The 20663-nt window shown below is 45.3% G+C and overlaps 1 protein-coding gene across 2 annotated transcripts; it reads right to left on the bottom strand.

Annotated features, from left to right (window-relative positions):
- Window positions 1-13552: 13552 nt before the first annotated feature.
- LOC144158381 (zinc finger protein ZIPIC-like) lies at window positions 13553-20204 on the bottom strand. 2 transcript variants are annotated; one of them, XM_077689247.1, is made up of 2 exons: window positions 19769-20204; window positions 13553-14291 (listed from the first exon to the last, which is right to left on the bottom strand). In XM_077689247.1, exon 2 carries the CDS (start codon window positions 14257-14259, stop codon window positions 13969-13971), a length of 291 nt encoding a protein of 96 aa, XP_077545373.1. In that variant the 5' UTR covers window positions 14260-14291; window positions 19769-20204; the 3' UTR covers window positions 13553-13968. The 2 variants fall into 2 exon arrangements, with proteins under 2 accessions (XP_077545373.1, XP_077545374.1); XM_077689248.1 differs by having other exon boundaries at window positions 19943-20204.
- Between the last annotated feature and the right edge of the window lie 459 nt (window positions 20205-20663).

Here is a 20663-nt window from a genome sequence, read left to right as displayed (position 1 = left end):
TAACGTTAAGGGACAAGAAGAGAGCGGAGTGGGTCAGAGAACAAACGCGTGCTAAGGACATATTAGTAGAAATTATGAAGAAAAAATGGACGTGGGCAGGGCATGTAATACAAAGGCAAGATAGTCATCGGTCATTAAAGGTAATAGAGTGGATCCCTAGAGGCGGCAAGCGTTGCTGGGGGCGGCAGAAAGTTAGATGGGCAGATGAAATCAAGAAGTTTGGGGGGATGAATTGGTCACAGTTGGCACAGGACCAGGGTAACTGGAGAAAAATGGCAGAGGCCTTTGCCCTGCAGTGGGTGTAGATAGGCTGGTGATGATGATTATGAAATATGCGGGCAAGCTACAGGGTGTTGGTGACCGCGAAGCAGCTTCGTCCACCAGCGCTACCGCCTTGGTCGTGCGCATCATTTCGCTACCCCTGTACTGGACTTGTAATTCATAGGAATGGTTCCCGCAAGCCGAGGCACGCTTTCCGCTCCACTGGATCACTTCGGATCACGGGAGATGAAATAACACATTGTCGTGACCTCTTTGCTAATAAGCATCACGGACAAGCTTGCTTGCCGACGTCCGCGTTACCCCGCTCCCGGTAGTACCGTACGAGAACCTCAAGGCTGTGATTAGTCAGCGCAAGTCCTAGTCGGTGCGGAGCAGGCTGCAGCAGCTTCTGAAAACCGAGGAGCTTGGAAACAGACTATCCTATCTAATTTCCAAACGTCCTCTCTGTTCTCGCGATGTTCTCAGGACATACTCAGTACATCACTGCTCTTGATATCCTAGAAACATTTATTTCAGGACTTTCTCAGGATGTGCTCATGCTGATCGCTAGAAGACAATGGGAACGCTCGCTGTTATAGTTTTCACGCGCAGATATAGATACAGATAGTGATTACTGTTTTTGTCCACGTTGTTCGTACTTCAGGTAACAAATTACCGGTTCTACTTTACTGGCTGGCTACATGTTCAGTATTCAGAAGAGTACAAACATCTTCAGCAAATTTTAAAAGTAGAAATAAGGCAATAGAGAGAATGTTTAGTATGTGCACTTTGTGCGAAACAGTTTTTAAGCACTTGTGTTTTGCTGCTGGCCACCAAGCGCAAGTACTTATTTTAGTCAAGCCAAGTTGAAAGTTGAATGAGGATGGCCATGTAGCCAGTCGGGATTGAGAGAGATGGTAGCCACGCTCTGAGGCAAGGCACCTGTCGGGGGGGGGGGGCAGATAACAAAAGGCTAGTGCTCTGAGTAATTTTACTGGATTAGAAATGTCCGAAAGCAGCGAACAGCAGTTCAAGCGGAAACGGAAGTGCCCCATCGATGCATTTTTCGTGTTTGTTTCCAGCGCGCAAATAGAATTTGTGCCGGAGCCGTCCACATCGCAACAACGTAGAATTTGCTTAGAAGCAACTTAATTAGATGCTAGTGCACGCTCGCGTTGTAGGTATAATCCAAGTCCTAGCAACCTCCAGCAGCATATGGTTCGCATTACGACGTGGAGGACTTTTTTGTGTAACATACTGCCGTGTATGTAATGGACCATTTTCAAGTAGAGATCTGCACATGCGTTGGCGGCCGGCTCGCCATTCTTGGCAGTTCGCTCGGGCGAAATAAACAAAGGGGTGCCCCTTCAGCTTGCTCCTTGGGGAGCGGCTATGCTTCCTAGGGAGCATGGTTTTATTTCCTCTTTTCGAGCAGTTCGCACTGAGTGCGTGCGTGCACACAAAAAAGGCTTTCGAAGGAAACGGGCTAAAATTTTCGATGCTGAACATGCTACTAGCACTTGGCTACCAATAGGGAAGCAAAGAAAATGAAAAAAAATTCACCATCTTCCCGTAGGGGAACCCTGAGTGCTATGCGAAGCAGCCATGGGTCTACTCAATTTCCCATTAGTTGTCAGTTCGTTCGCGATGTTGCGGAGGAGAATGAAGGGAGGGGAGAGCGCGCGCGCGTCATTTAAACTGCGGAGCTACAGTGGCGCCCCCAGCGGAGTATGCAGCAGCTATCGTCGCGTCTCTAACCCTAAGCTGCTTCGCATTATTACGCGCGGAGCAGCAGGTGTTGCCATTTGTTGCGCAAGCCCGGAGAAGAGAGGAGCTGTGGAGAGCAGAGGAGGAATGACTCGCATACTACTCAGGGTTTTCCTATGGGAAGATGACGACGGTGGTTTTACGCGAAGCTATCTCATAATGAATTTTTTGGTTGGCCAATTCCTAGGGGCATCCTGCCACAATACACATCAGCGCGAATTACTCAGGATTCCCTTACGGGAAGATGACGGCGGTGGTTGAACGCGAAGCTACCTCGATATGAATTCTTTGATTGGCCAATCCCTAGGGGCATCCTGCCACGATCATCATCAGCGGGAAGCCTGAGTACTATGCGTAGCAGGCATGGGGTCGACTCAAGTTCCCATTAGTTTTCAGTTAGATCGCGGTGTTGAAAGAATGAGGGGAGCGAAGCGCGCGCGCGATTCATTTATACCAGTGGCGCCCCAGCGGAGTATGCAGCGTCTAACGTCGCGTATCTAACCCTAAGCTGCTTCGCAATATTGCGCGGAGCCGCAGGTGTTGCTATTGGTGGCGCAATCCTGGAAAGCAGAGGAGGAATTCCGGAGAGCAGAGGAGCTTCGGAGAGGATGGGAGCAATGCCTTATATACTACTCACGGTTCCCCTACCGGAAGATAACGATGGTGGTTGAACGCGAAGCTATCTCGTGATGGATTCTTTTGTTGGCCAATCCCTTGGGGCATCTTGCAACAATTCTTTTCAGCGGTGCCTGGCCAGGCATGCGCAGTGGGGGGTGCAGACGCCACACAACGGCACCCACACAACAGCGGAGGAAACAGGCTCGACCATAGGCTCTTTCGCATCTAAAAAAGTAAAGAAAAAGGGGTGCTTCAGCCACTGCTGATTAGTCACCCGAGCGTGCGCCTCCTACACTGACATTCATGGGAAAGGCACGGGTGATGGGTGGGTGCGGGAGGGAAGGCAAGGACGGAACGTTTCGTGCACGAGTTCCCCGAAAACAAAACATTTTTGTGGGATGCCTTACTGCTATTTTATGTTCGCCGTGGCGGCCGCTAGGACGACGGGTACTGGGGAAAGGTCTATACATCGTCTCCACAGCGAGTCACGCTTTGTGGCCCCTGTCCAGCGGAGATCACTAGTTGTCAGATGACAGTTCTGTTAACGAAGACGATGAAGACACCACGTTGGTGTTTCGGCAGAAGCTGCAGGAGTGGGCGGTCAACTCTAAATCTACCCCTGCCGGGGTTACATCACTGATTGGTGTGTTGCGCAGCCACCCGTGTTTTTCTTCCCTGCCGTCGTCTGCAAGAACTCTGATGCACACACCACGGTCCAGTGGTACTTCGCAACGTTCTGGGGGAGGTAGCGCCACTTCTGTGTAGAAGCAGGACTGCGGAAAATGCTTCACGATTGTCCAGAGATCCCTGAAGAATAGCCTGACCTTCAACTTAGACGGCGTGGAAATATGTAAAAGCAAGAGTACTAAGTTTTCGCTCATTCTTAGCCGTGTGAAGATTGTTGAGAATGAGCCATTTGTTGTGAGTGTTTTCTTCGCCCATAGCAAGCCCACTGACCCGAAGGATTTGCTGTCAGGTTTTCTTGATGAGACAAAAGTGTAGTTAGATGATGACATAACTGTTAGATCACAAACCGTTCCTGTGATTCTGCATGCATTAGTATTTGATGCTCCCAAACAGGGTTTTTTTTGTACACAAAAGGCCACCCTGGCTTCTCCAGCTGCTTAAAGTGCATTGTGAAAGGCAAACATGAGAAGAACCAGGTGTGTTTCCCAGATATCAGACAGGAATTACGCGCAGATCAGAGCTTTCGTGACAAAACAAAGGAAGAACACCCTTCTGGTACAAGTATTTTGCAGAAACTTCCCATAGACGTTAATGCGAATGTTTTCTTTGATTACATGCACCTTATTTGCCTTAGTGGTATGCGCAAACTACTTGTTCTGCTGTTTCGGAAGCCACGGCAAAACCACCGGACTCTTGTCCCCAACCATGTTTCAGAATGAAGCTTGGTATTAGCCGATTTTGTTCCTATACTCAGTTACAACTCAAGAACGGCACCACCTCATGTAGTGTATCACTCCGCTAAAGCGCCGGAGCCGTGACGTCAGTGCGCGCGCGTTTTGGAAGGGGTTTGCTATGAATGCGTGATATCGTCTGCCTTGTCTCACGCAGTTTGTTCGGCGTCACTGGAGTCGTTTATAAAGATATTAAGTCCAAAAATCACGGGAACAGCCCACGCCATGTTCAAAATATCCCCTTAACCAACTGTCTTACATGTGCCAAGTTTAACAAGTGAAACAAGGTAAAATATTAATACCAGCCATCTTAACGTTCGCATACATGCCATCTTAACATCGTTAAGAAACGAAACTCCCCTCCTCTTACACATTTTGTCACTCTTAGGGCACCACAAAAATGTCAACGACGTAAAGCACCATTCCAGGTCCTTGGATAAGCCCGCGTCGGCATGCCACAAGTACGTCAATGCCAAAATACGCAACTGGACAGTTACGTACTGGCATTGTCACCGACCTCAAAACGGAGTCCAACCGTGAAAAACTGAGTACCCGCAGCATTGTTTACACTTCACTGTCTCAAGGAAACAGCTGACTGCAGCTGCCATCTTTGCACGTTCCTCCCCTTACGGTGAAAACTTTCAACGTCGTAACAAAAAAAAAATTCATCGCGTTTAGTTTTCCAAAATGCGTTCAAATAAATACATAAAAGATACTCTGATACGGTTTTAGTTCTTTAACAGTTACGGTATTTGAATCAAAGGTCCTTCCACCTTTTCTTTCCTCCATGGGCCGACTGCTTAACTTGAAGTATGTCACGATGACAGCGACACAAAAGGGACGTTTTCAAAAGGGACAGTTACGGGAATACCACCCCAGGGAACACACCCTCTGGATGGGGGTGTTCGGATGTGCTGTAGAGCGTAAAAAGTTTAATGGAGCCGTGAAGACAAACTACAACTTGGGTTTATTAGAAATACTGCTTAGTCCCGATAACAATGGTACCAATATTATCGCAATCTTCGAACAAATAACGGAAATGTTAAAGAAAACGTGTTGAGCCGTGGCGACCCCCTAGCCAATATGCCGCAACTTTTCTACGACGTCATGGAACCTTGTTTGTGCGATTGGCGGCCGCCTAACTGACCTGTCACGACGACACATGACTGGAAGTCTGTAAGGGGGCCTCTAGTTCCATTTGACCGCATCACTTGAATGCTAGCGTGCAGTTAAATCACTCAAAATTGTGTTTTATTGTTGGCCCGTTTTACGTCATTCTTGCTCATAACACGTCACTGTGGCGCAAAATTTGAAAGTTTTTAAATACTTATAGCTTTTTTTTTGTTAAAAAAACATCTTTTGGGGCTGTAATGGAACTGAGTAAGATACTGAATCCTAGTTCTTTCAAATTACACGAAGTTGTATTTTCTCTTCGTGGCTCCTTTAAGCGGTGTGTGTGGGGTGACACTGGTACTAAATAAAGAACTGTAGGGTATGCACGTAGAGTGGAGTCAAGGTAGGCAAGCCTACGGCCCAACCCCATCGTGATATGGTGGAAAAGAGGTTTGTTTTGTGGCATCCATGTAGACGCATGCAATGAAACGTGTCTTTCGATGCCTCTGCTGCAGAAAAGAGAGATAAGAAGAGATAAGAGACTCTGTTGGTAGTGGTCGCTTGGTACGCTGCGCAAATGCAGTGCTCTTGGAGGTGACTACACTGTTAGGACATGCCTGGGGTTCCGCTTTACCACAATGCACCGGAACCACCAGTCGGTGTGATTGTGCGAATGCTATACAGTTTTACTTTCGAAGCGAGTGCAAAGCGAATAATTATTTTGTGCGAACAGTTGTGAGTCGGAGCGTATATTTATCCTTTTTCAGCGAGGAAAGTGAAACATGAATTTCTCCAGCATGCTTCAGTAGCTAGCGTGGGGAAAAATAAAACGCTGTTTAATAGACTCTTGTGAAATTTTCTCGCGGCATAAAACAAACACAAACAAGCTATCCTGCTGCTTTTAGCGTTACTGATGATATTGAAATTACACATTCATGGCATGTGGCGACCACAATTGTTTTTAGCGTTAGTGTAAAGAGGGTATAACTATCTTCTGAATTTTTTGTGTTTAGTGTGAGTGTAATGAGGGTATACCCATATTGTGATTCTATTCTAGATATGTAAGGTAGAACTGTATATTCTGAAATTATTAACACACTTCCCTCGTGAAAGAGGAATGTAAATGGCAATGTTATGCTGGCCTTCCATTTCAGCTGCAGGAAAAAAAACTGCCTGCAAGGCAACGCAAGACATGAAAAATTATTTTGATTTTTAAACCCCCCCCCCCCTTTATACCCTCATGGAATCGTTATTTCCAAACCGTCTGCTTGCAGGTACTTTTCTCTGTACTAACTAGCAGTGCATTAATTCAACCTTCAAAATACATTTGTGCCGGATGAGCAGCACAATCCTAAATAAGGTTCTTTGAAAGGCATTTTATGCATATATTATAAGCGTGTAAACAGAGTTAAGACCAAAACTGATGCTCTTTGCCAGTGAGCAGTGTTGATTCCTTTTCGCTGAAAATTGCTGTATACTGGCGTCTCTAGAAGCGGGAAGCCAGACAACATGTTTCCGATGTCATGTTAAAAAAAGGACATTGCAGGCAAATGAAGAGACCAACTTTGTGTATCATTTGATTAGAAAAACCTGTCGGTGCGCGGCTGGGCTTTCTTATCTAGAGAGTGTTTGCAGCAAAGTTGGATCACGACCACGTTATCAGGATGCGGAAAGATAAGCACGAGGGCGGAGTTGTCCCAATGCCAAGGAGATGAGAGGTAATGTAGAAAACCGGGCTAGTTGGTACTCATCTTCACAGCGCAAAAAGACTGAGACAAAGGCGGGAGGAAAAGAAGAGACAAGCGCTGAACTTGCGCTCTAATTTTTTTCTTTTTTTCATGTCTGATAAGGAAAGGACAAGTCAGCGCTTCTCCTACGTCTTCCTCCTGCCTTTGTCCCGCTCTTTTTGTGCTGGGAAGAGATAAGAGGTGCTCCCCAAAAGCGGCTGCCCCTTAGCCACGCAGCATCGGTGCACTGTGGGAAAGCGCCCTAAAATTGGGCGATGTAAGCGCCCTAGAGTGCTTACATCACTTTGGTGCGAAAGGTTGGCGTTTGCCAATCGCATAAACAATAGCGTCGACTCTCAATAGTTTGAAATTGCAATGCTTAATTGGAATTTTTCGTTCAATTGGAAGTGATGTCCTGGTCCCAGTAATTTTACATGCAATCCAATGGAAGTAATTGTTCGATGATTCGAAGCTAAAATCCGCACATCGGTTAACTGCAAGTTATTTTGAATAACAAGCATCGAGGGGACCGTCCTTTCTTGATGAAATTCAAAATTTTTAAACTGCGAAAACAGCGCCACATACAGTTGATAAGGTGGAAGACCAGTTGAGATTCATGGCAGCGTATGCATGTCGCTCTTTTAAAGTCCTCAACTTTTTTGTCGTTGCGCAGAGCGCCGTGTGAGCTGCACTTTGTGCTAGGGAGGCTTCAGGCTTCGATTTTAGGGATAAGCCTCAACTATATCCTGGCAGTCCTTGAACGCTCGACTTGGGAATGGAAGTCGATATTCTGAACGGAATCAAAGAGGGAGGCGGGTTGCGGACTAGTACCGATACTATTCATGCGCTCCTTGTTTAAGTGGAAGTTGGAAGTGGGACCAAATGAAACCAGTAGGGCATTTTGACCTGAGGGGCGACTGTAAGCTCCCCTGGTCTTCAAGGCTTGGGCCGGTCAGCAAGATTTCCCACTGCTCCGGGCTTGGCACCCTATGCATTATGGTATAGGGCGCAAGAGGTGCGACGACAGAAACGGCAGCCTCTGAGGTATTGATTGCGATAGAAGTTATGAAGCAGCGTACGATGGGGGGGAGCAGTGCTTTGTAGGTGACGCCAGGTTCCTTCTAGGCGCTACACAAAAGCGCCCCCTTACTGCCGTTTGGCCGCACGTCACCGGAGCTGTGCGGGAAAGCCCATCGCCACGCGTGGAGATGGTTGGTGCAGGTTTTAAAACTTCAAAATGCTTCGAAAAATGTATTTGAAATTTTTAAATAGTGCCACTCAATCTGCAGCCAAATGGAATTTCGTGTTGTTTGATTCTATGTTTGAAAGTTTCGAACTTTGCCATTCTAATGCACATTATGTGTGTATGTGAATGTTCATAATATAGTATCTCTTTGCAGCATCAAATCTCTGTGATGTGATCTGTCAGGCAGTCGCTGCTAACACCAGCTACAACCGGAGTTGTGTTGCAGTCTTGGGAGTGTCACATCATTCATTGTTTCTTTCAGAGGAAAAGCAGGAGCGGACGTCTAGGCGGCTGAGGTACTTCCTGTTAGCTTGCACACTCTCCAGCAAACACAGATACACATCGAGCAACATTTTGTTTTCTTCCTCACTGCTTTTCATAGCTTTAGCAAAAAAAAACTTATGTTGCAAGTGTTTCATTTCTCGAATATCCAGTTTACCTTCCAGAGGGATCAACAGAAGTACGTAGGTAACTGACCTGGGTTTCTTGCTCAGCTCCGCATTATTTTTCTTCAAGAAAGCGAGGTGGTTTTTTTTTGTTTGTTTGCTTTCCTTTTGAAATAAAGGTCCTTGAAGACATACACTCACTTTCAAATGTGGAAACTTTTGTTGACAAAGAAGGAATGTCAACAAAAAGCCAGAAAGGTACAGAACACTTCATTTTCTGCTCTATTTCTACATCAAACGCTTACAATAATTGCTATACCTAAGCCTTACTAAGCTCTGCCGATGTCGATGGTTTGAAATCTGGCAGTTATCAACCCGGCAACCTCGCCACCTTAGTCTTCCCGTGCACGGTCTTGCCAGAAAAGGGAATCTCACGTCTGGCAAGATCGCAGGTCAGCATTCTTGAGACTTGTGTGGTGTTCTACCCAAACTGAAGATCTTGGTTTGTTCACAAAACGTGTAGCACTTCACTCACTGTTCCTGCTCAGCTAAAAAATAGGGCTCCACAAAAATAAAAAACGCCAGCTCTGCACTTTGAAACTACTACAGAAGCAGCTCGTTGTTGGGGTGGTTGTTAAAGCATCACATGGTATTTTTAAAAGGAGGGCAGCGAGGAAGTACGCTTCAACCTTTTAAAGCGATAGCTTACTTATAGGGACCGATGGTATTCTGTCAAAAAACTTGTACATTTCCTCATAGACCGGTTGGTAGACCGGAAAGTTCTGATAAGATGTCTGGACACAAACAAGTGCGTGAAACCGGGTTTCCACTGTGTCAGAACAGTTACTTGAAAAATCACAAAAAAAGGAAGGCTTCCAGATAAGACAATACACGCATTGATCGCAAAGAAGTTGTAGAATAGTATACTTCTATCTCATAAACCACATATCACTATACATTTGGATCGCTCGCAGACGCGCTTCCTTAGTGCGCGAGAAATCATTGCATGCGTTTGTTCTTTGTTTGCGATTTGGCTCGTTGAAGGCTTGGAAATCGATGGGACGCCCTTTTATCTTTCACGCTCCTCTTAACCTTCTTTTGAAGGGGTGGTAAAATTTTTGTTGCTCTTTAAACGCCCCGATGTTGACTGAAAATCACTCCTTGCTTCCCCACACAGACGAGACACCGGAGTATGTGAAAATATTTATTTTCTGCACATCACAGTGGAATGTCAGCTCATCTCGAACCAGTGCAAGCACAGCGACAGTCCTGGACAGTGACGTTACTCAACCGTTTTGTTTCACTCCCTCGGTATTCCGCTATCCGAGCGCTCTTTCCATGAGATGCCATGCTGCTGTCGCTTGCACAACCTTCCTGCAACTCAGCACCTACAACATCGCAGCACAGGAGGCACTAGAGACATTTTTTTCACCTGCACTGGGCTGCTCTGGTGCAAGCAGTACAGCAGGCGTTCGGTTTTTACTAAATCATAGCCTCTGCTCTGGTCTGCACCACACTGCACCAGTTCAGGTAAAAAAAATAACGCAACTTTCTCACACGCACACAACCTACATCACTTGTCGAATTTAAAGGTGCCATGGAGACAAAATACAGGTTTGGTTCATTTAATTGAAATACTGCTTTGTCAAAATGACGACAACAACAATTTCATCGCCAACTTCAAACGAATAATTGAGATAATTAGAAAAAAAATACAACAAATCAAGAAGCAGTGACTACCGTCCACTTTCCACCAATTTCTCGATGTCGTCACGGAATCCCGTTTGTGCGCTTGCCCATATTATGTCACTCCTGAACATACTATGTGACTGTGGCGGGAAATTTGAAAGCTTTTTCAATATTTCTTACGTTTTTCTCTGTTCGAAAATTTTTTTCGTGGCTGGCATGGGATGGCTGGTTTTTTTTAAATGAAACAAAGCCATATTTCGTCTTCATGGCCACTTTAAGGGGGGACATGGCTCTTAATTTTTAAGCGAACTCTGTGAAACTTACCAGTCTTGCTGCCTTCTTCCCACTCATTTCAGATCCGTCATTATTTTTTTATTTGGTCAATTAGTTCCGGATATAACTAGAGGTGATTAGCCATTTTTGGTCGAACAACAGACAAGACATTGTTAGCCATAAAACTGTAATCTTTATATTTTCCAGTACTATGAACCCTGGTGAATGGAGTTATTCAAAGCAGTTTTTTTGGTGCACCGCTTGGAACTAATTTTACAGCTCATTTAACTTTGGTGTTTGAAATGAGCACTCAAAATGGTTCCTTGCCACTGGTGCCACCAAAGTTCAATGAGCTGTAAAATTATTTCCAAGCGGAGCACCAAAAAACTGCTTTGAATACCGTACTGCATTCACCAGGGTTCATAGTATTGGAAAATATAAAAAGTTACAGCTTTACGACTAACACTGTTCTGTCTACTGTTCCCCCCAAAATGACTAATTATCACTAATTATCTTGAGAACTAATTGACTCAAAAAATAGTCGCATATTTGAAATCAGTGGGGAAAAAGCAGCAAAACTACTGGCAAGCTTCACAGAGTTTACTTAAAAATGAAAGGGGGCTTTTCTAAGTGCAGTGTCCCCCACTTAAGTGCCTACATTGTACTCGGTGAACGAGAGAGTTTTTCAATATACACCAGTTGTGAAACTCCATTTCAGAATCCCGGCAGCGGGAGCCCCCCTGCTTCTCAGAAGCCGAGAGGCAAGTGTACTGTCGCTGCATCTAGGAAAGGGGGGTGGGGGTGAGCAGAAACTGGACTTTGGGAAACACCGACTTAAAGGGACCCTGCAACACTCTTCGTGCAGTGCAAGTAAACCTGAGCGGCGTTTAGATTAGACTTCCAGGAACACCCGAGCCAAATATTACACGTGCACGTGAAGCGGTAAGCGCGCAAATCGTCGTGAAAGAAGCGGAAAAACCAACCGCGCTCTCTTCAATTCTGCTCATTATGCACCCGTGGCATGGCCTCTGCGACGTCAATCGGGCCATGGCTGTCCTATTGGCTGTCGCTGGTCAACTTGGCTAAATTCCGGCATTTCCTGTGACGATCAGCCGTCGTCGGCGCTGTGTATGAACCTCTTCTATGTCTGAACCTGTCCGCATGCTTTTGGTGTTCCTTTTATTTTGAGTGCGCACGGAGTTTGAGTGACAAACTAAGTATTCCACTTTCAACGAGCCCACTCGACAACAAACGTTTATTGCTCCAAAAACGCCCTACCAGCCTGAGCACTTGCTTGCGAGCAGGCCACATGCCTGCTTTTTTGTGGCACCAGACCGGAAATAGACCCGTCCATGTTGCGGGGAAAAGGACGGAACTCCCCGGCCTGTGACATATCGAATGCCACTGAACACAACGCCGTGCGCCGCCCCCCTCTCCGGGGTAAGAGCGCGCAGCTTTCGCCGCGTTGTCCGCGGTTGACTTGAGAGGCAACATTTATGCGCGATTTTTCATCGCACGTAGTTTCGGTGATAGTGAACGGATTTTTAATAATTCTTGCCGGAGGAGATTGCTGGGACAATAGACTTTACACCAAAATACATTCTGAGCAGTCGATGGTAAGTGTTGCAGGGTCCCTTTAAGAGCCATGAAGACAAAATACAAGTTTGTGTTATTCTAAAGATTTCCTGTTTTATAGTGCCCCCGGAGCTTGTCCGAATGCAAACAATGCTTTATTCACTGAAAAATTAATTATTGAGGCTAAAATTTTGATTTTCCCGCTAAATCGTGCATTTTCGTGGTCTGCAATGACATAACAGGAAGCCTTGTTTGCCGTTAGTGAACCTAGATGGCGCCACCATACCATGGCAAGCCATTTTCTGCTTTTGGTTTGTTTGTTCAGGGAGAAAATAATCGTTTCATGAAACAGTGCTCGCTCGACAAATATGTTCACGTAAGACACCATTGCTTGTGTCAATTAGCCAGTGTCGTGTGAAACAACACCCAAAGCCCCACAGTTCCGTGCAGCTAAACCAAGCATAGTGCGCGCAGTACCAACAGCAGTACGCATCGGTAATTCTAAGCATACTGTGCTTTCGTAACTTCCACTGTTTGTCCCACCATTCTTACTGCTATTAAAGGATTGTGCTCTAAATTTAAGCGCAAATAGCTCGTTCGGCAAGCCTGCAAGCTCTGCCTAATTTGCGTTTGCTTTTACCGCCCTCCGCCAATCGCAGAGCTGGCTGGTATGACATCCTAGGCTCTGTTGCGGAATATCAGCTGGTGGGTCGCATGGCCATTCCCTTTTTCCTAATTGCATTGCTTATTTGAGCTAAGTTTACGTTAAAACTGGTGTCAGTATGATTGTAACGAGGCAATCTTTCGAATGAACCAAACTTGAGTTTTCTCTTCATGGCCCCTTTAATAACACAGCCTAATAAACTAAAGCTTGCTCTTCAAATTGGAAAACACTAAATTAGCTAATGTTTCCTCATGCTTCCACAATTTTTCTTTTATGACTTACAGCAGCAACCGCGTGCGCTTGAGCATAACTTGAGTGTTCTGCCGACAGATGGCAGCATAGTCAGCTATGCCCCGTTTCTGTCCCTGCTTGCCCACAGCGCAGGGGGTTAACTGTGAACCGCTTTTCGATACATGGGGCCAATGTGGACAGTGACTAGAAAAGAGACAACACAAGAGCGCTCTTTAGTTGTGTCTTTTCCAGTCCCTGTCTTTTTTTTTTTTTTTTTGCGCAGAACAGTACATAACGTAATGGGGCGAGTCCATGCCAAAGGAGGCCCGGCAATTTTTCAATCTTCCGGATATGCTTTGAAAATTTATTTTAGCAATTTTGAGTCAAGAAGTGACACTCAGTAAAAAAACATTTCTGGCGAAATAATTTCTTATGGCCTTACAGTGGCGTTCAAAGATCTGCAAAAGCTGTAAAAAGTAATGCCTTTTAAAAATGTTTCCCAAGGAGCCATTACAAGTTGCGATCGCTTGTAATCGCTCCTTGGCAAAAAATTTTTTAAAGCGCATCACCTTTCATGTCTTTTGAAGATCTTCGAAGGCCACTGTAAGGCCAAAAAAAAATTGTTTCGCCAAAAATATTTTACCGAGTTTCACTTTGAATATTGCATTCACCATGGTTCATAGTATTTGAAAATATAAAGATTACAGCTTTATGACCAACGCTGTTCTGTCTACTGTTCCCCCCAAAATGACCTATTATCTCTAATTATCTTGGGAACTAACTCAGCTCAAAAGTGCTAAAATAAATTTTGGAAGCATATGCGGAAGATTAAAATTTGCCAAGTCTCGTTTGGCATGGAGTCACCCAATACTAACAGGCCTTACTAAATCATCTGCCAGTGGGCAGTTTCACAGCGGCTGCATATTGAGTAACTCTGGGTGAACCGCACATCCCAGCCGCGTTCAGCTTCAGATGAGGCCACGGAGATGTCCGGTCCGTGTCAAACGTCGTCGTCGTCGAAGGGCTGCAGCTCCAGCTCCAAAAAGTCCGCCAGCGGCGCTGGCGGCAGTTGCCGCTGTTCCCGTCGCGGGTGGGCGCGCTTCCGGTGCCTGTCGAGGTGGTGCTTGTGCACGAAACAGCGGTCGCAGTGGGCGCACGCAAACGGCCGCTCGCCCGTGTGGCCGCGCAGATGCCGGACTATGTGCGCCCGCCGCTCGGTGTGGTAGGTGCACAGGTTGCACTGGTAGGTGCGCGTGTCGCCGCGGCTGCCGCTGCGCGATGAGGACTCCATGTAGCCCACCTCGCCGCTGACGCCACCTTCTCCTGCGAGCAGAAAATGGTCGGCGGCGGATCGAGGGGGGTGCAATCGCTTTCTGGAACAGCCACCGATAATGCGTGCAATCTGACATCACCTCCCAATCATCCCTCTAAAATCCTGCGTGGAATGATCGAGCCCCGACAGAATTTTGATTTTGAGCCTGCAGTGCAGAGACCCAGGTGGAGGCTTTTTTTAGAGAGGGCTGTTACCGGCTACTGGTCACTAAGCACTGCTGAATGCGTCGCCAACTGCCAGAAAGAGGCAACAAGACCTGAATAAATAGGGTGAAAACAAAATCGCTGGAAGTGATGGGACATTACAAAACAACGATGAAGTTGAATTATGAATCTCCTAGGATTATTCCATCAACTTGGGGTCCAGGACAAGCAGGACACGTTCTTAGTTTCGTTCCTCAATTTCCACACAGTGACACCCCTGCATTTTTCTTTTTCTTTTTTGCACAAAAAGTGCATTCAAGCCCCCGCCGATTTTGTGACGGCAAATGTGATGGCACAGCCTCAAGTCTACTAGGCAGTATGTACTTAACTGCAGGCATGTTTAACGTATGTAGCCGCACGTGAACACAAAAAGACACTAATCATAAACTGGGCGGAAATTAACAATTTTTCGTAAGGTGGCCACAAACGGTGCGTGCAGTTATACGCCAGTTGTACAGCTGAACTAAGTATCTTTAATTTCACTAAACAAAAAAACTTTAAAAGTTGTGCAGGTTTAATTATACAATTCAGTCACGAACAAAGAGTGAAAAATTAGTTTCATTCTCTCTTCAACGGAGTATCATTCGAAACTATATATTTGCAAAACAGGCTGTAACTACAAACCCTTCTCAATACTCATCACACACGAGAAAACTTCAGTAACAATTTCCAATGGAGCACAAACATGCCGCAATATAGTGAACCATTTTCTCGTTACAACATGAATACGTGCTTTAGTGGAAGCCGGGAATTTGCGGAACATTTTCGTCCTAAATTTCCAAAACTTGATAAACAAAATAGGAAAAACCACAATCAGAGCAGCAGCAATATTCAGTCAGTCATCACTGATAACACGACACTCTTTGTAACAAACTAACACTTCAAAGAAGGTGGACTGGTGTCAATATAACAAACAGACATTTTTTTAAAAAGTGCACCAGGCTATACCAAGTTTTTACACCAAGTGTGGGCTCTTTTTAATTACCCATGCTTCTGGCATACACCTTGGTTAGCAGTCTCTTTGCGTCCCCTTCAATATTACACAGTTGTAGCTACAATGCGGGTAAAGCAGTGCGAGAAAGCAAAAACGAGGCAAAAAAAAAGACAAGCTTCGCAGAAATCTCACACAGAAGGCCACTGTTTTCATTCTTGAAATCCCAAGGCTGGAAAAATGAAAAAAAACGCAGTAAGTCCTTTTTAAATACACTTAAAGCCGTACAGTATGCATCAAACCACTTCTAGCAGACATCTCAGAGCACAGTGCAAGTAACTCGGAAGGGTACAAAACAGATAATCTAAAAGTGATGAAAAAAAGGCGCACTGCAAATTTTTAGAGTCACTGGCAACTTTACATTATCTCTAGTCAATGCAACCCGAGTGACGGAGACTGATGTCTGAGCGTCGACCAATGATTACGTGCTCAGAGGTGTGAGTAATCTGTCCCAATTATTGGCCACTAGTGAATGAAAGAACAGTTTACTGCATGAATGAATGAGACATTTTTTCCCTCTTTCATAGACGCATGGAAAGACTAACGCAAACAGAGGTAAGCATACCAAACTCCCCTAAGGTAGGTGTAAACACTATCAGCAAATTCTTGACATCTTACGCAATGTGCGCAACTATTAAAACTATCATGGAGGAAACCAATAACAGTTTTTCATTATGGGGGCACACTATACTACAGGAGAAACGCACATTGTGGCATGACGTACTCACACACAAAGAAAAAAAATTTTGGAAGTATAACCTACTAGCGTATTTCGTGTCTCTGGCTTTCCCGCAAAGCTGCAGTGTTCCGCGGGAAAGCGGACTTGCAGGCTCCGCACAGCGTTCCTGCAGGACTGACTCTCTCTAGGACCGACTGACTCACTCTAGTACTCTTTGTACCTTTTTTTTCTCTCTCTCTCTCTCTTTACCTTATCTCGTCGCTCCCCCTCTACTTCCCTTCCCCTGCAATGGGTTGTTTATTATGAGCATGCTTTCATTCAGTTTCGGATTGAGTCCTTAAAGCAAAGCAAAAAAAAACCAATTGGCTTGTTGTTTGTTAATTCTAAACTGCTGAGTTTGCTGGATGCAATAGTGTTCAGTAAAGATTCGCAGACCTATGTTTCGGTATATTATATTTTTCGGCTACACTGTGCGTGCGACATTTAAAAGTACGTTCCACTATTTTTTTATGAAGTTGGGAATCGTGGAAGCGATGCAAACATAAAAATGAAGGCCGCGGTATCCAAAGGAGCCATAAGCACAAATTAAAAGCTTTTTTCGTTAAAAAGATTGTCTTGCCCTGATAGCAATCATAGCAATGTTATCGCAAACTTCAAATAATAGAGATATTGGAAAAATGAAATTAGAAGTGCGACTCCTGAGCCACTTCTTTGCACCTTCTCTCTGACGTCGCGGAATGTTGTTTGTGCGATTGGTGACCCCCACCGAAAAACATCACTAGGTGACTGTAGTGGGGCCTCTAGTGCCACCTGATTGCTAACGTACACTTAACAGACAGATAACTGTTTTTTTTATTGTCGCACCACATTACGTCACTGAAGCACAAAATGTGAAGTTTCTCAATATTTCTCGCATTTTTTTACCTAAAGAACCTTCTGCTGCCACAATAAAGCTGAGTGAATCAGCAGAGACCAGTTCATTGAACTTGAACAAAGAAGTGTCTGCGTGGCTTTTTTAATTGATGACGTGAAATGAGATGTGCTAAAGACATCTCAGTCATCCTGTTTCTTTACTCCCTAAGATAAGAATCCTATGGCTGCTTCTAAATGGCACGGTGGCTGTATCTAACCCCAGTACCACCCTCTATGAAATCGCTATGTGCTTGCTACAGCAGTCTTGTTTAAAATGAAAGGGCCTTGAAGTGAAAGCAAAGTGAAGCGTGTGTGGAGTTGGGAGTTGCAGCAGCACATTCAAAAAAATTCTTTCAAAACTCCCTGAAGTAGACAGCAACACACACACAAAAAAAAATAGAAGGCTCGAAGCCTAATGTTCTAGAAATAAATGCTAGAGTGATGAATACTAGTAGGAAACAAAATGCAAGCGCCGGAAACACTTCATTTAGGGCGAAAAACCTGAAGTTTTAGCCACTGTGCGTAAGACAAGGATTGTTGGGCCTGTTGTCCGGCACAGAAAAAAAATTAAGGAAGCTCATACTAACGCGCAAGACATGAAGGTAGTGAAGCTGTACGCAACCTTCACAACCATAACAAAGGTTTAAGTCCACTATTGCAGCCGATTTGCTCCTTTGTTGCCGCAACGACCTTCGGTCCATAATTGTCGCTATAAGTGTGAGCGTCTTTCATTTTTTCGGAAGTGATAATCATTGGACACCACCTTCAAGGGCATACAATATGGCTCGTCTAGAGGCAAGTAAGACACAGTTGACAAGCAAAGCTGGTAACATAAGTCGGGGGCATAACATTTCTGCTCCAACTTGCATGTCTACATTGACATACAGACACAAAAGATTCTGACATAACACTCACAGCACCAGTGGAGAAGATTAATGTTCTGCAGCGCTACCGTCCAGATGGTAAAGAATCTACTCCAGTTGCTTCCTGATGACTGACACACAGCATTGAAACTTTTTTTTAAAACTTTCCTCGTCGGCACTGTCTTCTACCCGCCATCTCACTCATGGAAATTCCACGGCAAAGAATGAATCCACACTTGCCATCTTCATCTTGAAGTTATCTTCATTCTGTAATGGGCTTTGCACTTCAAGTTAGTTCTGACACCTTTTTTTGACAGCAGTAGCGTTTGTGGCACTTCATTTTCCATAGAACTCTCTGAATATTCACGTATCTTATTGTACGGTACACGTTTTGGACAGACCAACACAGACCTAACCCTCAAACATGGTCAAGAAATAAAAGAGGAAACCAACAATCGTTTGAACAATTTTCAGCCGTAGCTAGTTCTCGTAAAGCATTGAAAAAAGACCACAACAGCCTATCTCCAAGGTTGGAATATGCACAGCATTCCCTTGTAACTATTATTGAAGGTACAAGTGTGTTAGAACTAAACTAAGCCAACACAAGAACGCGCTGAATCCTGCTTAGCTAAAACGAAAATTTCTCAAATTTTACAGATCAACGCGCCGAAGATACACCAGGCTATGACGCATGTTGTAGTGGAGGGCTCTGGATTAATTTTGACCACCTGGGTATCTTTAAAATGCTGTGAAATCTCAACGCACAGGCGTTTGCACTTTTCGCCCCCATCAGAGAAGCAGCTACGGCAGCGGTGATCAAAGCCGCATCCTTGGGTCCAGTAGCACAATGCCTTAGCCACTGAACCACCGCAGCAGGTATCAGCTGACATGGCTAACCTCTATAGCGGTTTACCATGCATGAATTTCTACCATCAATGTCTTCTAAAACTACTTCAACTTGAGCATGGTTTGCATGCGTGCACCCTTTCAACGTTTAACAAAATTTAAAAGCAGAATAAAAAGATACAATTCTGCTTCATTTGAAAGGCTGACACATCACATAGTGGTGTAAAGTTCAGACAATTAAGCCAGATTATACAACAACCACCCTGCCTGAGTGACTGGCCGCCGTTGTCGACAAAGGATGCTGTCAATAATCAAGACTGCCCAATAGTTGTGGGCTTCTATTTTTTTCTTTTTTTTTCACACCTCTTCAAGGCGTGACGGAGGTTGCACACTGATAATTCTTTTTGGCACCTTCGTACAGGCACCACTGCTGATGTCTAACAACAAAAAAGAAAGTTTACCGATGCAGTGATTTCTTTTATGAGCAAAAAAAGTTTATACAAGGCCAGGGTTGAGTGGGTTACCAAAGGGAGTCATCTACTACTTGTTTAAAGTAGAAAACGGGCATACGGTGTCCTGATGGTCACTTCACAACTCTACCCACCGCAATGGCACTTCAGCAAAGGCCCAATGCTAAATGCAAGGTTGCGGGTTCGATGTCTTGGCGCAGTTCCGATACAGCTGAAACCAGAGTACACCCTCATATTCTCTATTTTTTCCCCTTTTCTCCTTTCTCATTCTCCTTTCTTACTTACACAGTCGGGCCTGCGAGGCAGAGCGGACAAAAACGAATCTTCCACGGAGCTGCCGTGTGCAAGGTTACATCACCTCTTACTAGAGACTGCCACGTATCAACAGTCTTTAAAAGTTTAGAGGTTAAAAACAAGCCACACGGCCCCGTCGCTCCCGCTTTGAAGCGCCAGACCGTCACTTTCGGGCAAGCGGGATTCAAAATCTGAACACCACACGTTACCAGGCAGGAATTTTCTCCAGGAACACCGCTCGATTCCTGCGTAATGCCTGTCATCACCGAAGCGCTGTTTCCAACTTCTAAGCACAGAAGACAGGCAGAAACACACCCGCCACCCACACAAACGTCGCCTCTCGCTTGTAGACACACCGACACAGCTGTCCGCACTTGGCGCACCTGGTTTGATGCCAACCGAACCTGGCAGTGCCACGCCAAACTATGAAGATGGTAAACCGCACCGAGAAGTTCAAGGGTGGTTAGTGAAAAGTGCGAGTGCGTTGCGACGAAAACCGCCGGAAACGGCGCAAACGGAGCGCACGCAGGGCTGCAACACGACCGCCACAGAGCGCGGACGTGGAGGCGGCCATTTTGCTGCTCGCGATGACGCTGGGACTTGGTGACGAAGCGACAAGTGGCCGCTTTTATTTGGTTTCCTGTCAAGGGCGGTCCTTGGGCATCTCCGGGGCATTCCGAAACTGCTCTAATGATAAGTTACGGAGAGTAGAACCATGGAGTTTCATATTGTATGAAACTCTACGAGTAGAACAGAGAGAAAAAGTAAAATCGGGTGAAACCAATCCCACAATCCCCCGCCGTGGACATTTAGAAACGAGGCGGAGGAGGTAGCTTTTATTGTGGCAGGAAGACTCTACGTGAAGTGGGGGAAGGGGAAGTAGACGTAATTAAAATCGGGTGAAAACAATCCCAAAATGCCTCGTGGCGGACGTTTTGAAAGTTGCTTCGTGAATTTTAGAGTTCGGGTGTGTTCTATTCTGGGTTGGCCGTTTGCCATTGTCGGTTTGCTTTGCCTAAGAACCATATGCCCTCACTCTTTATTGAGAGCCAATGGCTCTAAATTGGAGGCGGAGCTGTTTATCTTTGTGGGTGAGCCAGCTGC

This window comes from Haemaphysalis longicornis, unplaced genomic scaffold (genome assembly GCF_048455015.1).
Source record: "Haemaphysalis longicornis isolate Haplotype H1 unplaced genomic scaffold, Haemaphysalis longicornis Haplotype H1 scaffold_10, whole genome shotgun sequence".
In the NCBI taxonomy this organism is placed as follows: Eukaryota; Metazoa; Arthropoda; class Arachnida; order Ixodida; family Ixodidae; genus Haemaphysalis; species Haemaphysalis longicornis.
Note: the sequence above shows the minus strand (reverse complement) of the source record. Positions and strands in the feature narration are given on the sequence as shown.

Coding starts and splice junctions, on each gene's coding strand:
- LOC144158381 (XM_077689247.1), bottom strand. CDS start 14,259: ATGGAGTCCTCATCGCGCAGCGGCAGCCGCGGCGACACGCGCACCTAC.